Source organism: Triturus cristatus, chromosome 2_2 (assembly GCF_964204655.1).
Source record: "Triturus cristatus chromosome 2_2, aTriCri1.1, whole genome shotgun sequence".
NCBI classification, from domain to species: domain Eukaryota; kingdom Metazoa; phylum Chordata; class Amphibia; order Caudata; family Salamandridae; genus Triturus; species Triturus cristatus.
The window spans coordinates 227,129,010-227,143,966 of record NC_140582.1 but is presented as its reverse complement, the minus strand read 5'-3'; the positions used below and the strand labels follow the sequence as shown (position 1 = coordinate 227,143,966).

Below are 14,957 nucleotides of genomic sequence, written 5' to 3'. Positions count from 1 at the left end.
ATATGCTACTTACCAGTGTGCATCTGTTCTTGGCATGTAGAGCTGCAGATCTATACACTCTGCATAGATCGCCATCTGGTGTTGGGCCCGGATGTTTGCAGTTTGTTTTTCCTCTTGGGAAGTCTTTGGAAGTCACGAGGTCGGTGACTCCTCCTTTGGTTCGTATTGCGCATAGGCTTCGGCTCCATCCTCAGATTGTTTTTCGCCAGCAGGGAAAGATGGAGCATAGTAATAACAGTAAAGAAACCCATGTGTGTTGTATCTAAATAAGATAAACTGGAACGGATACAGGTAGCCGGGGAGGCGGGTGGGCGTGTGTAGATCTGCAGCTCTACATGCCAAGAACAGATGCACACTGGTAAGTAGCATATTCCGTTCGAGGCATATGAGCTGCAGATTATACACTGTGCATAGACTATATAGCAGTACCCAACCCTAGCGGCGACCACCGGCATCCGTTGCAGTTGTTTGGAACAGTGTTTTTAGTACAGCCTGGCCCACACTAGCTTGTTGCTTGGTTTGCACATCTACACAGTAATGTTTTGTGAAAGTGTGGGGTATTGACCATGTCGCTGCTTTGCAGATGTCATCTAATGGTATGTTCCCTAGAAAAGCCATAGAAGCCCCTATCTTCCTTGTAGAGTGGGCTTTAGGGGGAACAGATAGCCTTCGTTTTGCCTTGTGGTAGCAAATCTGTATGCATTTTACAATCCACCTAGCTATCCCTGATTTAGAAATAGGGTTGCCTTTATGTGGTGGAGAGAAAGAGAAATAGCGGTTTGGTTTTTCTGAAAGGTTGTGTTCTTTGGATGTAGTAAAGTAAGGCCCTTTTAACATCCAGTGTGTGTAAAGCCCTTTCCGCAACGGTTTGAGGTTGTGAGAAAAAGACTGGTAATTCTACCGACTGGTTGAGATGGAAGGGAGAAATGACTTTGGGTAGGAATTTTGGGTTGGTGCGGAGTACAACCTTGTTCTGATGCATTTGGAGAAAAGGTTCCTGTATAGTGAGTGCTTGTATTTCACTAACCCTTCTAAGGGAAGTGATGGCCACTAGAAAAGCTGTTTTCCATGTGAGAAATTGCAGCTCACATTTATGTAATGGTTCAAAAGGCGGTCCCATTAGCCTTGTGAGAACTATATTCAAGTTCCAGACAGGTGAGGGTGGTACTCTGGGTGGAATTACTCTTTTGAGGCCTTCCATAAACGCTTTGATGGTAGGCACCCTGAAAAGCGATAGGTGCTGCCTGTTCTGTAAGTAAGCAGCAATTGCTGCGAGGTGTAACCGAATGGATGTATATGCTAGGTTACACCTTTGTAGATGGAGCAAGTAACAGATGATGTGCTGTATGGACACATTTAGAGGGTTGATTGTGTTGTTATGGCAGTAAACAACACATTTTTTCCACTTTGCAGCATAGCATGCCCTAGTAGTAGGGCGTCTAGCTTCTCTGATAATATTCATGCAATCAGGGGGAAGGTTAAGGTATACGAATTCTAGGACCTCAGGAGCCAGATCGCAAGGTTGAGCTGAGCTGGGTCCGGGTGCCTGATTTCTCCATGGTTCTGGGTTAGGAGGCATGGTGAGAGGTGTATCTTTTGGTGTGGTACTACCGAGAATTCCAGTAGTGTGGTGTACCACGGTTGTCAGGCCCATGTTGGAGCTACCAGGATGAGCGTGAGGGAATGCTATTGTAGCTTTCGCACCACTAATGGAATTAGTGGGAGAGGTGGAAAAGCGTATGCAAATTTGTCTGACTAGTTCATCCATATCGCATTGCCTTTGGACAATGGGTGTGGATATCTGGCGGCGAAGCTTGGGCATTTTTTGTTTTCGTGGGTGGCGAAGAGGTCTATCTGTGGATGCCCCCACTTCTGAAAGAACGGGTGAAGAACCTGTGGGTGAAGTTCCCATTTGTGGATCTGTTGCGTTTGTCTGCTGAGCAGATCTGCCACGGTGTTTGACTCCTGGGACGTGTTGGGCCAGGAGAGAAATGTTCTGCGGAATTGCCCATCTCCATATGCTCTGTGCTAATTGAGAGAGCTGTGGAGAGTGTGTGCCCCCCTGCTTTTGAATGTAGTACATGGCAGTCATGTTGTCTGTGCGAATGAGGACTGCCTTGCCTGAAATCTGCGTCTGGAAGGATTTTAGGGCTAGGAAGATTGCCAGTAACTCCAAGTGGTTGATGTGGAGTAACTTCTGTTGCGGCGTCCATGTGCCCTGCACTGTGAGATGTAACAGATGAGCTCCCCAGCCGGAGAGCGATGCGTCTGTGGTTAGGGTTATTTGTGGAACCGGGTCCAGGAACGGTCGACCTTTGGAAAGGTTTGTGGTGTTCCACCACTGCAGAGAGCGATGGGTGCGACCGTCCACCAACACCAGATCTGTCAGTTGCCCCTGGGCCTGGTTCCACTGGCGCGCTAAGCACTCTTGGAGTGGACGCATGTGGAGTCTTGCATGAGGCACTATGAAAATGCAAGAGGCCATCATCCCTATAAGTTGCATAAACACTCTTGCTGGGAGAGAGTGTTGAAGTATGAATTTTTGACGCAGAGCCTGTATGTTTGCAATCCTGGCAGGATTGGGATAGGCTATGGCTTTTGAGGTGTCTATGGTGGCACCGAGGTATTGTTTTGTGTGTGATGGTACTAGGTGGGACTTTTGGTGGTTCACCGTGAAACCTAGCTGGTGAAGTAGTTTGATTGTAGCGGCGGTGTGGTGCACACATTGGTCGTAGGACGTGGCTGGGAAAACGTGAATGTGCTGTCTTCTGAGGTGTGCCGCCACTACTGCTAGGCACTTGGTGAATACCCTTGGTGCTGTTGTGAACCCGAACGGGAGCACCTTGAACTGGTAGTGTTGCCCGTCCACTACAAACCTGAGGTACTTTCTGTGAGCATGGTGTACTGGGATGTGAAACTATGCGTCTTTCAAGTCCCGTGTGGTGAGAAAGTCGTTGTGGGAGAGGAGTGGAAGAACCTGTTGAAGGGTTACCATGTGAAAATGGTCTGAATGTATGTAAGTGTTTAGAGGTCTGAGATCTAGAATAGGTCGTAGAGTCTCGTCTCTTTTTGGAATCAGAAAGTACAGGGAGTAGACCCCTACATTTTGCTGATTGATGGGGACTTGCTCTATGGCTTGTTTTTGCAGGAGGGAGATTACTTCCTGTTTAAATAACGTGGCATGTTCTTGTGACATTGGGCGTTGTCTGTGTGGAATGTTTGGGGGGGGGTAGATGTTAATTCTAGGCAGTACTCTGAATGAATAATTTGGGTCACCCATCTGTCTGAGGTGATGGTCTCCCAGACGTGAAGGGAATTTTGTATTCTGCCCCCGACCGGAGTGGAATGGTCTAGAGGGAGCGGGGGGGGGGCGGGGGGGGGGGGAAATCATTGGGTAGGCAGTGTGGCAGAGCGGGCGGTATTTGTCTTGCCTCTGCCTTTATTATTATTGCCTCTGTAGCCGCCTCTTTGATAACCCCTTGTGAAGGTAGACTGAGGAGGGGATTTGTAGGACGTGGATGCGCTATCTGAGGAGTAGCCTCTACCCGTGCGGCGAAAGGAGCGCCTAGGAGTGTGTGACTGTAGGGCTCCCATGGATTTCGCCGTATCAGTGTCTTTCTTCATCCTCGAGGGCTTCATCAACTTTTGGACCAAATAAATGTTGTTGATCGAATGGGTGGTTCAATATGGAGGCTTGCACCTCAGGTTTAAAACCTGAAACTCTTAGCCAGGCGTGGCGACGGAGGAGGACACTGGTGTTTATGGCCCTGGAGGCTGTATCTGCCGCATCTAGGGCACATCGTATAGAGGTATTAGTTATAGTTTTTCCCTCTTGAAACAATTCATTAGCCCTATTTCTGTATTTTTCAGGGAGATGGTGCATGATGGTCTCTAACTCATCATAATGCGCTCTGTCGTATCTGGCCAATAGCGCCATATATTGGCGGCTTGTGACGCAGTGCGCTTCCCAGACGCGTCTAGGAGCTTGGACTCTTTGTCAGGTGGTGGTGCTTCGCCTGACGCCTGAGAATTTGAATGCTTCCTAGCTGTAGATACCACTAAGGAATCCAGTGGTGCCGGGCCTTTAATGTATGAAGGATCTGTGGGGGCGGCTTTAATATTTTTTCTCTATACGTGGGTTTAGGACCCTAGCCCTGACTGGGTCTTTAAAAACCTCTGGTGCATGTTTGATTACTCCTTTTAGCATAGTTAGTATAGCAGTAGACCTATGTGCAGTATCGAAGGTGTCTAGGAGAAAATCTTCCTCTACTGGGTCAGTATGTAGCTCTACCCCGTGATAATGTGCCGCCCTCTGTATTAGGTGGTGAAAACCCAACGAGTCTTCTGGTGGGGATGGCCTAGATGGATAAAGGTCATCCTGTGGGACATCTGGGATATCCGGATTGTTATAGTCATCCCATGGGTCTGGGGATCCAGTAGGGGTGGGGTCTTGTAGCACATCTGCTGGATCGTAGTAAGGGTCCCCTTGATCATCATGGTCTGGAGACAGGGTTGGAGAGCGATGAGGCAGGGGTGGAGAGGGTGGAGGTGGGGAAGGTGGAGGGGGTGGAGGAGGTGGGGAAGGCACTCAAAGGGGAGGTAGCAGTGTCCTTCCTCTTTGGAGGTGGAGCTGGTTTGTCCAAATGTCTCTATTTTGAAGACAGACAGTGTCAAATGTCCAGTTTTTGGATCCTTGGTAAGTGTCTTTTGCATAGGATCTGGTGCGAAAAGTTCTTGCGACACTGGTTGTTCGGTCGGCGCCGAGGTTTTCGGGGCCGACTGCTTTTTAGGCTTGTTTTTGCCGTGCTTTTTCGGGACCTCCGATTTTTTGTTCGGTGCCGAGAGAGGCTTCGGCACGGGAGTGTCGGCGCCGAGGGCCTTATGATGTTTGGTCGGCACCGAGAGGGCGGGTTTCGACACCGAGGGCTTTGGTGCTGAGCTCGGTGTGGAGGTGGAGGCCAATTTTTTCTTCGGTGCCGAAGGGTGTTTTTCGGCACCGCTGGTAGGCTGGCTCGAGCCCGAGCTGCCGGAAGCCTTAGTAGGCTTCTTTACCGGGCCCGAAGGTGGGGTGTTGGAAGCTGTGTCCTTGGTCTTGCTTAGGCTCAAAGGCGAAGGCGTGACCGAAGCCTTTTTGTGTATCGGCGCGGGTGTGGGAGGGGGTATAGTACTCACGACCCTCTCTGCCGGGGTGATGTCCTCCACATCTGAGTCGTCGGCCTCAGAAGCACTGACGAGGTCGTCGTCATCTTCTTCGATGTTCTGCTGTCCCGGAGCTTCGACGTCGTCCCCGAAGATGTCGACTGGAGCGGAGGTCGAGTAGTGTGCCATGTTGCGTCTGGCCCTTCGATCTCGAATAGTCTTTTTCGATCTAAAAGACTTGCAGGCGGGACAGTCTCGAGCCTCGTGTTCAGGGGAGAGGCAGAGGTTGCACACCTCATGAAGATCGGTGTGGGAGAATTTGGACCCACATCGAGAGCACTTCTTGAAGGGAGTTCTTTCCATCAGCCAAGACCGGAGCCGGGATAGGCCCAAAGGCCGCCGTCGGCGACCGGAATCGAAGAAGTGTCGAAGAGAAGGTGATTAAGATGATTTATTATCTGAAGAATCTCGATGAGCGAGGATTTTGCGTCGATCGTTGAACTGGAAAAGTTCAGAACTGGAGCGCGAAAAATTACATACGAGCCCGATGGCAGAAAAAAACAATCTGAGGATGGAGCCGAAGCCCATGCGCAATACGAACCAAAGGAGGAGTCACCGACCTCGTGACTTCCAAAGACTTTCCAAGAGGAAAAACAAACTGCAAACATCTGGGCCCAACACCAGATGGCGATGTATGCACAGTGTATAATCTGCAGCTCATATGCCTCGAACATAGTGTTTTGAGTACAGCCTGGCCCACATTAGCTTGTTGTTTTGCCTGCACATCTACACAATAGTGTTTTGTGAATGTGTGTGGTGTAGACCATGTAGCTGCTTTGTAGATATCATCTAAGGGAATGTTCCCTAAAAATGCCATTGAAGCCCCTATTTTGCAGGTAGAGTGGGCTTTAGGGGGAATAGATAGTGTAAGTTTTGCTCTGTGATAGCAAATATGTATACATTTGACAATCCAACTTGCAATCCCAGATTTTGATATGGGATTGCCTTTATGTGGTGGTGAGAAGGATACAAAAAGTGGTTTTGTTTTGTCAATATAGTAAAGGAGTGCTCTCTTTACGTCTAGTGTATGAAGAGCTCTTTCTGCTACCGTTTGTGGTTGCGAGAAGAACACTGGCAATTCAACAGATTAGTTGAGATGGAAGGGAGAGATAACTTTAGGAAGGAAGTTTAGATTCCACACTGGTGAGGGTCGTACCCTGGGAGGAATTATTCTTTTGAGGCTTTCCATAAATGCTTTAATGGCAGGTACCCTGAACAATGACAGATGTTGTCTGTTTTTTAGGTATGCTGCTATGGTAGCATGATGTAATCTAATTGATGTGCATGCTAGATTACATCTTTGAAGATGCAGCAGGTAACATATGATGTGTTGAGTGGAGGCATCTAAAGGAATGATGGTGTTGTTGTTACAGTATATAACAAGTCTTTTCCACTTGGCTGCATAGCAGGCTCTAGTGGTGGGGCGCCTAGCCTCTTTGATAACGTTCATACAATCAGGTGGAAGATTGAAGTAACCAAATTCTAGGACTTCAGGAGCCAGATCGCCAGGTTGAGCTGTGCTGATCTGGATGTCTGATCTCTCCATGATTCTGTGTTCAGAGCTGTGGGGAGAGGTGTAGTTTTTGGAGCGGGACTACTCATAGTTCCAGCAATGTTGTAGACCATGGTTGTCTGGCCCATGTTGGAGCAACTAGGATTAGTGTTAGTCACTGTTATAGCAGCTTGCGCACCACTAATAGAATGAGTGGGAGAGTCGGAAAAGCGTACCCAAATCTGCCTGACCAATTCATCCATATCGCATTGCCTTTGGACAATGGGTGTGGCTATCTGGCGGCGAAGCTTGGGCATTTTGTGTTGTAATGTGTGGCAAAGAGATCTATCTCTGGCTGCCCCCACATAAGGAAAAACGGTTGAAGAACTTGGATGAAGTTCCCACTCGAGAATCTGTTGTGTCTGACGACTTAACAGATTTGCCATGTGATTTTGAATTCCTGGAAGATGTTGGGCTAAAAGGAATAGGTTTTGAGGAATAGCCCACCTCCATATGCTCTGTGCTAGTTGAGAGAGCTGCAGAGAGTGCACCCCCCGGTTTTTGTAAATAATACACTGCTGCCATATTGTCTGTGCGGACTAAGACAGCTTTGCCTGATATCGGTTTCTAGAATTATTTTAATGCCAGAAAGATTGCTAGTAACTCCAAATGGTTGATGTGGAGTAGCTTTTGCTGAGGTGTCCATGTGCCCAGTATGGTGTGATGAAGCAGATGAGCTCCCCAGCCGGTGAGCGATGCGTCTGCTGTGAGCACAATTTGTGGAACCGGCTCTAGGAACGGTCGCCATTTGGAAAAGTTTTGGGTGTTCCACCACTGCAGAGAGCAATGTGTGCGGCCGTCCACCAACACCAGATCTGTTAGCTGACCTTGAGCTTGGTTCCACTGACGTGCCAAGCATTCCTGTAAGGGGCGCATCTGGAGTCTTGCATGAGGTACTATGAATATACAAGCAGCCATCATCCCTATTAGTTCCATGAACACCACCGAGCTGGAAGTGAGTGTTGCGGCTGGAATTTTGTTATAAGGGTTTGTATGCTTGCAATCCTGGCTGGACTGGGATATGCAAGGACTTTTGAGGTGTCTATTGTGGCACCTAGATATTGTTGGATGTGGGACGGTTGGAAGTGAGACTTTGTGAGGTTTATGGTAAACCCTAAGTCGTGAAGTAGTTGGATTGTGGTGTGAGTGTGAGTTGCACACTGGGTTTGCGACTTGGCTTTTATAAGCCAGTCGTCCATTTATATGGAAAAAATGAATTTGTGTTCTTCTTAAGTGGGCTGCTACCACTGCCAGACATTTTGTGAAGACTCTGGGTGCTGTGGTGACTCCAAATGGAAGAACCTTCAATTGGTAATGCGGACCGTCTACTACAAACCGGAGATATTTCGTTTGAGCAGGGTGAATGGGAATGTGGAAGTAGGCGTCCTTGAGATCTAAGGTGGCAAGGATTCGCCTTGTTTGAGTAGATGAAACACCTGTTGAAGAGTAATCATATGAAAGTGGTCTGATTGTATGTAGAGGTGGGTCTCAGGGTTCCGACCTTCATTGGAATGAGAAAATATAGGGAGTAAACCCCTGTGTTTTGGTGATGCTGGGGAACTGGTTCTACTGCATTATTTTGTAGGAGGGAAAGCACCTCCTGTTTTAAGAGCATTAAGTGCTCTGTTGACATTGGGCGCTGTTTGTGTGGTATGTTTGGGGGAGTTGAAGTGATTTCTAGGCAATAACCGGATTGGATGATTTGTCTCACCCACCTGTCCGTGGTAATGGTGTTCCAGACAGGTAGGAACTGTAGCAATCTTCCCCCGACCAGAGTAGAGTGGTCCGGGGGGAGTGGAGGGAAGTCATTGTTTGGGGGTGGAGGCAGTGCGAGTATTGGTAGTTTTGCCTCTACCCTTGTTGTTATTGCCCCTGTAGCCTTCTCTGTAATAGCCTCTGGTAGATGAGGTTTGGGTGGGACTCTTGTAGGAAGTGGAGGTGTTGTCAGTGGTAAAGCCTCTAGAGGCGCCCCTATAAGAGGAGCGACAAAAGGAACTTCTGGGAGCTTGCGATTGTAAAGCTCCCATTGATTTTGCAGTGTGAGTATCTTTCTTCATCTTCTCCAAAGATGAATCAACAGTAGGCCCAAATAAGTGTTCCTGGTCAAACGGTTGGTTTAATATGGTAGTTTGAACTTCGGGTTTGAAGCCTGAAATACGTAGCCACGCATGTCTGTGTAAAAGGACACTGGTATTAATAGCTCGGGATGCTGTGTATGCAGCATCCAGAGCGCAACGAATGGAGGTATTAGTTATGAGTTTGCCTTCCTGGATGAGATCATTGGCTCTTGTTTTACATTGATCTGGAAGGTGTTGTAGTAGGGTCTCTAGCTCATCATAGTTTGCCCTATCGTACCCAGCCAGCAAAGCCTGTGTGTTGGCAATTCTCCATATGTTGGCTGCTTGGGACGCTGTTCTTTTACTAGATGCGTCCAACAGTTTTGACTCCTTATCAGGAGGTGCAGCATCGCCTGCGGTTTGTGGTTAGCCCTTATCCTGGCATTGGGGACTACTAAGGAATCCAAGGGAAGTTGCCCTTTAATATAAACCGGGTCAGCTGGGGCAGACTTGTATTTCTTTTCCACCCTGGGGTTAATGGCTCTGGCCTTTACAGGATCTTTAAAAACTTCAGGAGCGTGTTTGATTACCCTTTTAACATTGGGAGAATGGAAGTGGACCTTTGAGATGGTGCAAAAGTGTCCATAAGGAAATCTTCTACAGGGTCTGTGTGCAAATTCACACCGTGGTATTCTGCAGCTCTGTGCATTAGCTGAGTGACCCATATAGTGTCCTCTGGAGGGGATGGTCTAGATGGGTAGATATCATCTTGTGGTGCATTAGGAACATCGGCTGTGCCATAATCTTCCCATGGGTCCTCTGGGGTGTTAGGGTGAGACTGTTCCCCTAAAGGGTCATTATCCCCTTCCTCCCGGAGGTGTCATCATCCTGTGGTGGAGGAGATTGTGAGGGTACTGAAGATTAGATAGGAGAGATGTGGGGTGGAGGAGGAGGTGGAGAAGGAATTCTCAAAGAAGTGGCAAGGTCTCTCTTCTTTGGGCATATAGCTGGTACAAGTTTGTCCATTTACCTTTTTCTGTTAGAACCAAGTAGAAGTTGACCTGTCTTTGGGTCTATTTCTAGCGTTTTTTGCGTTGGATCAGGCCGAAAAAAGCTCCTCCTCAGGAGTGTGTTTCGGTGTCGATTTTTTCGGGTCCGATTGTTTGTGTGGCACAAGTTTGAGTGGTTTTCTACTCCTTAGGCTTGGAATCGGGAGTTTTCCTGGGTTCTGTTGGGGTCTGCGGAACAGGTGGTTTCTTTGGGTCCGTTGGTTTTTTCGGATCCGAAGGTTGAGCGTCAGTGGCCTTTGGAGCTGGTTGCTTGTTTGGTTCTGATGTTTTTTTGGGGTTGGAAGATTGAACGTCAGTGGTCTTTGGAACCGGTTGCTTGGTTGGTTCCGACGATTTTTCGGAACAGAGACGTCCGTACCAGCGGATTTTGGTGCCGAAGGCGCCGATGTGGAACCAGGTGTCGGTGCGGATGAAGACAGTGGTTTCTCCTTTGGTGCCGGGGATGGGGGTTTCGGTACCGACGGTAGGCTGACTCGATCCAGAGTGGCCTGAAGGCTTGTGTGTCGACTTCTGTGCTGAGCCCGAAGGCGGGGTGTGAGGTTTGTCCCGGTGTGCACCTAGGCCCGAAGTTGAAACCGAAGCCTTCTTGTGAATGGGTGTGGGGGAGGGGGTCGACGTCAGTACTTATGACTCACTGCCCTGGAGTGATGTCTTCGACGTTGGAGTCGTCTGAGGCGCTAATGTTGCCCTCTTCGATCTGCTCCTGCTCCGGTACATTGATGCCTTCTTGGAAGATATCGTCCGGTATCGATGTTTAAGATCGAGCCATGCTTCTTCGAGCTAGACGATCTGGAATTGTTTTCTTGGAGCGAAAAGAGGCACAAGCTGGACAGTCTTTGGCCTCGTGCTCGGGCGAAAGGCAGAGGTTACACACCTCGTAAAGAACGGCGTGTGGAAACTTGGATCCACATTGAGGACACTTCTTGAAAGGAGTCCTTTCCATGAGTCAAAGGACTAATGGCGCAGCTAGGCCCGAAGGCCTGCGGCGACGACTGGAATCGAAGAATTCAAGTTAGGAGAGATGCACGTCGAATGGGAAACACGATCGAAACAATACCGAAGTATGGGTGAAAGATTGCGCGTCGAAAGGTAGAACGGTAACGACACCGAACTGGAGTGCGACGAACACATCTGAGCCCGATGGCGGAAAAAAACAATCTGAAGATGGAGTTGATGCCCATGCTCACTATTGTCCAAAGGAGGAGTCACCTATCTCGTGACTTCCAAAGACTTATTCCAATACAACAACAAAGTGCAAACATCCGGGCCCAACACCAGATGGCGATCTATGCACAGTGTGGGATCTGCAGCTCATATGCCTCGAACATATTGTTACAGGTAATTTTTTTTTTTTGCTGTGCACGGATTATTTAGTGGTATTCCTCCCATATCGAGGAGAAGGGATTAAAGGATGAGTAGTGTGAAAGAACAAGTTATCTTCGGTAACGCCTTATCTGGTAGAGACTATATCTAGCTGCAAATTCCTTCATTTTGAATTTCCCCATGTGTCATACTGGATCCATAAAATTTCTATTGACGTCTATTAGCTCTGGGTCAGTTGTCGTCCGTGCCGGAAGAGACGTCGCAGTCACCAAATAGGTGCCACCCAGGCGCAATGGCATCAGTTTCTTTCCCGACTTCTAAGAATCGCAGAGCCATGTAGAAAACTGGTGTGGAAGGGCTCTTTAGAAAATTTCTACCTCTACAATTCCCTCCAGTATCATGTGAACTAAACATTGTCTTGAGCCAGCTCATGCTACTGTCCTCGAGCCGATCCACAAGGGACAACTAAAGTTCATCTCTGGGAAGACAGTACTTCTCCTAGCTCTTATTTAAGCAAGCAGGGAAGGTGAGATGCAGGGACACACCATCAAAGGCAGACCAATGCGATAGGGATGCATCAAATGCACCATTAGAGAGTCCACTAAGTTTAAATAGCCCATTAGCAGCAGAAAAGGGAGGAGGACATGGGCATTGCCACAGAGACAAGTGAAGCTGTGCTCTAGTGGAAAAAACAATACCTTGAAAAGACAAAAGTTGAATCAGAGTGCAGCATCTCCTACCATGACAGGGCATGTTACCTAGCCTCTTCCCCAGCCCCACCGGTTACTGAGAAATTAAAAGTAAGTCAAACTACCAACAGAGAGTGTTAGCTAAACAAATAAAGTCATGAAGGTTTGAATTAAAATTATATGTTTAAGTAACAATTGGCAGAAGTGCCAAGTCACCAAGCACAAGGAAAATATAATTGGATACAAAACGACCATAAACAAAAATGTGAAGTACTGAATTTGTCATGCAGTTGTCTACCAGTGAAAAGTCAGAGACAACAATTACTTAGAAGAAACAAGGAACACCGTTTAAGACACTCAGGACTGGGAGGTAGCTGAAGCATCTGCAGTTTAAAAAGACTTCTGAAAGTCCAACCTGGGCAGCAGAAAAGCATCAGAAAATTTGAGTCCTCTTGACACACATCCATTTATAGGACCTTGATGACTACAAATGTTGTGCAAGAGATTTGAATTGAAAATTGTTAGCTAATAAGAAGCACTATTTGTTTGGCTTTTCAGGATGTTTGATAACTGTTATATCAGTTTAACGAAACACATTTACCCCAAAACACCCTTATCAATCACAATGCTTATTTTAGTCAAGGGGTTACCAATGGTTTCTGTAGCGGTTTGGATGAGCTGGTCTTGTTCCGGCATCACAGTCATGTTCGACTCCAGGCGAAACTCCGGGTCTTTTGTTTTCTTGTTGGCCATATACCGTCCTACCATGTACCCCAAAGCTAGTAGAGAGCCGTGCTGTGTCTCTAGGTTCTAAAACATAAAATACCTTTCACTGGAACATTATACATGGATTTAACCATAGATAATAGTGCATACAAAGAACACAGCGTTAGGGTGACATAACAAGCAGCTCTCTATGGGTCCAATTCTCAATACAATTTGAGCACCCAATTTTGGCATAGGGAGCAAAATAAATGCATTCTGCAGCAGTAAATTGGTAATCCTGAATCAGACTCAAGAGTAGCAGAAGAAAGTATCACCATAAACAAAATGCCCTTGAACTTGTCAAAATTCCTCTAGAGTGATGACATTTCTGCAAATTCAAATTTAGAGCTTTCTGCAAGAATCTAGGTGTGCTTGGGTGGGTGTATCTGCAATACACCCGCAAGTAGTTTCTGCTCGCTGAAACAATACACAAATCTTCACCTGTAAGGACAGCTGTAAGTGCATTTCTTGGATGATTAAGAGGATAGAGCAACTCCTAGGGTGGAGGATGAAAGGAGTTTCGCCTTGAATAAATAAAATTAAACATTCGTAAAGTTGTGTGAACATCTGCAAATGTACGAGTGGCATAGATTTCAGAAAATGTATCCAAAAGCAGAAGTAGTTCAACAAGAGAAACATTTCAGCCTCTGCTAACTGCAGTTAAACTGTGCTGCTATGGAGCCACATTTATCTGCCACTTCTGCATAGGACAATAATCCCTAGGCTACTAAACAAGGTGTAATGCATGTTCCTTCGGTGCTTAAAAGTGCTTACATTGTTGTCCTTTGTACTCTTGATCAGATTCTGAATGGCAGCTTTCAGTTCATCCCCAGACATTGTAGACACCACAACTGCATACAGCTGGGATGCCAACTCGCGCATTTCCTCCTTACTGCTGCTCATGAGTCCCTGCCCAGGAGACAAATGCACATGTCAGTGAAACAGAATTTAAAGACAAGCCCCTTCAGTTAATATAGCCTACAGCATAAGCGACTCTTGGAAGACAAAGATAGATTTATCCAGGGGCAGCGCAGTGCTATACAAATCTTTATTAAGTTCATATTAAAGCTCTTACAGAGGAAATTAATAGCCATTGCTTGAAGAACCGATGCAGGTCTAGATGAACTCTTCCAGCGCATTTTGTTCCTGAAACAATTAGTAATCACACTTGCACAAAGCTACATGACACAATTGTGATTTTTTTTATTCCCCAAGTTAATTTAAAAAGGAAAGATAAAAGCTACTCCAACATAGCTAAATGGGGATAATGAAAATTTAAACACAATACTTAACATTCATGCTGTCTTAGGGTAGCAACATTACTTTATATCCATTGTGAGCTACGTCAATGGCATTTACCTGTCCACTTTCTAGACAATGCTGAATTGTGGCAGTTAGAATGATACTGTGCGCTTCTAGGTCCTGCATATAGAGGAACTGTATACACGCCCAAATTTTCAGCGCCTTCTTTCCCCTTATGCCTCTTCCTTCTCTGTCCTTCTCCCAGATGCACCACAAAATTAGCCAGTGTGGCAAGTGTTACACAAGAAGAAACATGACATAATACTGAATCTATAGCTCAAACCAATGCGGTCTGCTCAGAAGAAAACCAATGCACATGAACCGCGCATTCTGAAAGGCATGAATCATTGATTGCTCTCAACGGCAGACACACAAATTGGCAGAGTTGTGAAACTCTGGTTACCTCTAGGAAGCATCCCCTACAGCCATAGGAAACAGCAACCAGAAAGAAAGTAGTAATGCCTAATCCTCCTCATTTATCAAAGGAGCCACTGCAGCATCAAAACACACAGTTTGGGGACAACAATCTAGACACCGATCCTCAACAGACGGACAGCAAGGAATATTTAAACGCCATGCCATTCGTAACTGTAATGCACTGCTGCGGTGCACGGTTTGTATGGCTTCCACAGGAAACCTCTTCTTTGAATACTAGATTTTAAACCTGGTCATTCACTGCTATGACATGGCACCACTGGGAAACAAAAGTTGTTATGCACTGTTGCTAAATGGATAAAGGAATTCTAGGCTGCTCTGTAAGAGCCAAGAGCTTTGGGGAAATGTAGGAGTACATACAGGGGTTGGGGTGAGCGGAAGATGGATAGGTATTTTTCAATACATTTGGGAAAGGGAAGACTGGCCGTATTATGTATGGCTCGCCCACTATTCCTCTACCCCTTCATACCACGTGAAATCATGGTGTACTGCACTGGTGTTTGGGTGCAGTTAGGGTAGCACTTTCAAACAGGTCTAGCAGTAAGGACTAGTGGGGATAGCTAAG

At 46.8% G+C, this 14,957-nt stretch overlaps 1 protein-coding gene across 2 annotated transcripts in view; it reads right to left on the bottom strand.

Annotated features, from left to right (window-relative positions):
- ECPAS (Ecm29 proteasome adaptor and scaffold) overlaps window positions 1-14,957 on the bottom strand; it is an 819,497-nt gene that overhangs the window by 521,311 nt on the left and 283,229 nt on the right. For both annotated transcript variants that reach the window (XM_085641278.1, XM_085641277.1), the window contains exons 20-21: window positions 13,430-13,564; window positions 12,541-12,700 (exon numbers count right to left, since the gene is read on the bottom strand). In XM_085641278.1, coding sequence (XP_085497404.1) covers window positions 12,541-12,700; window positions 13,430-13,564 — 295 coding nt within the window. The remainder of the gene's footprint in view (window positions 1-12,540; window positions 12,701-13,429; window positions 13,565-14,957) is intronic.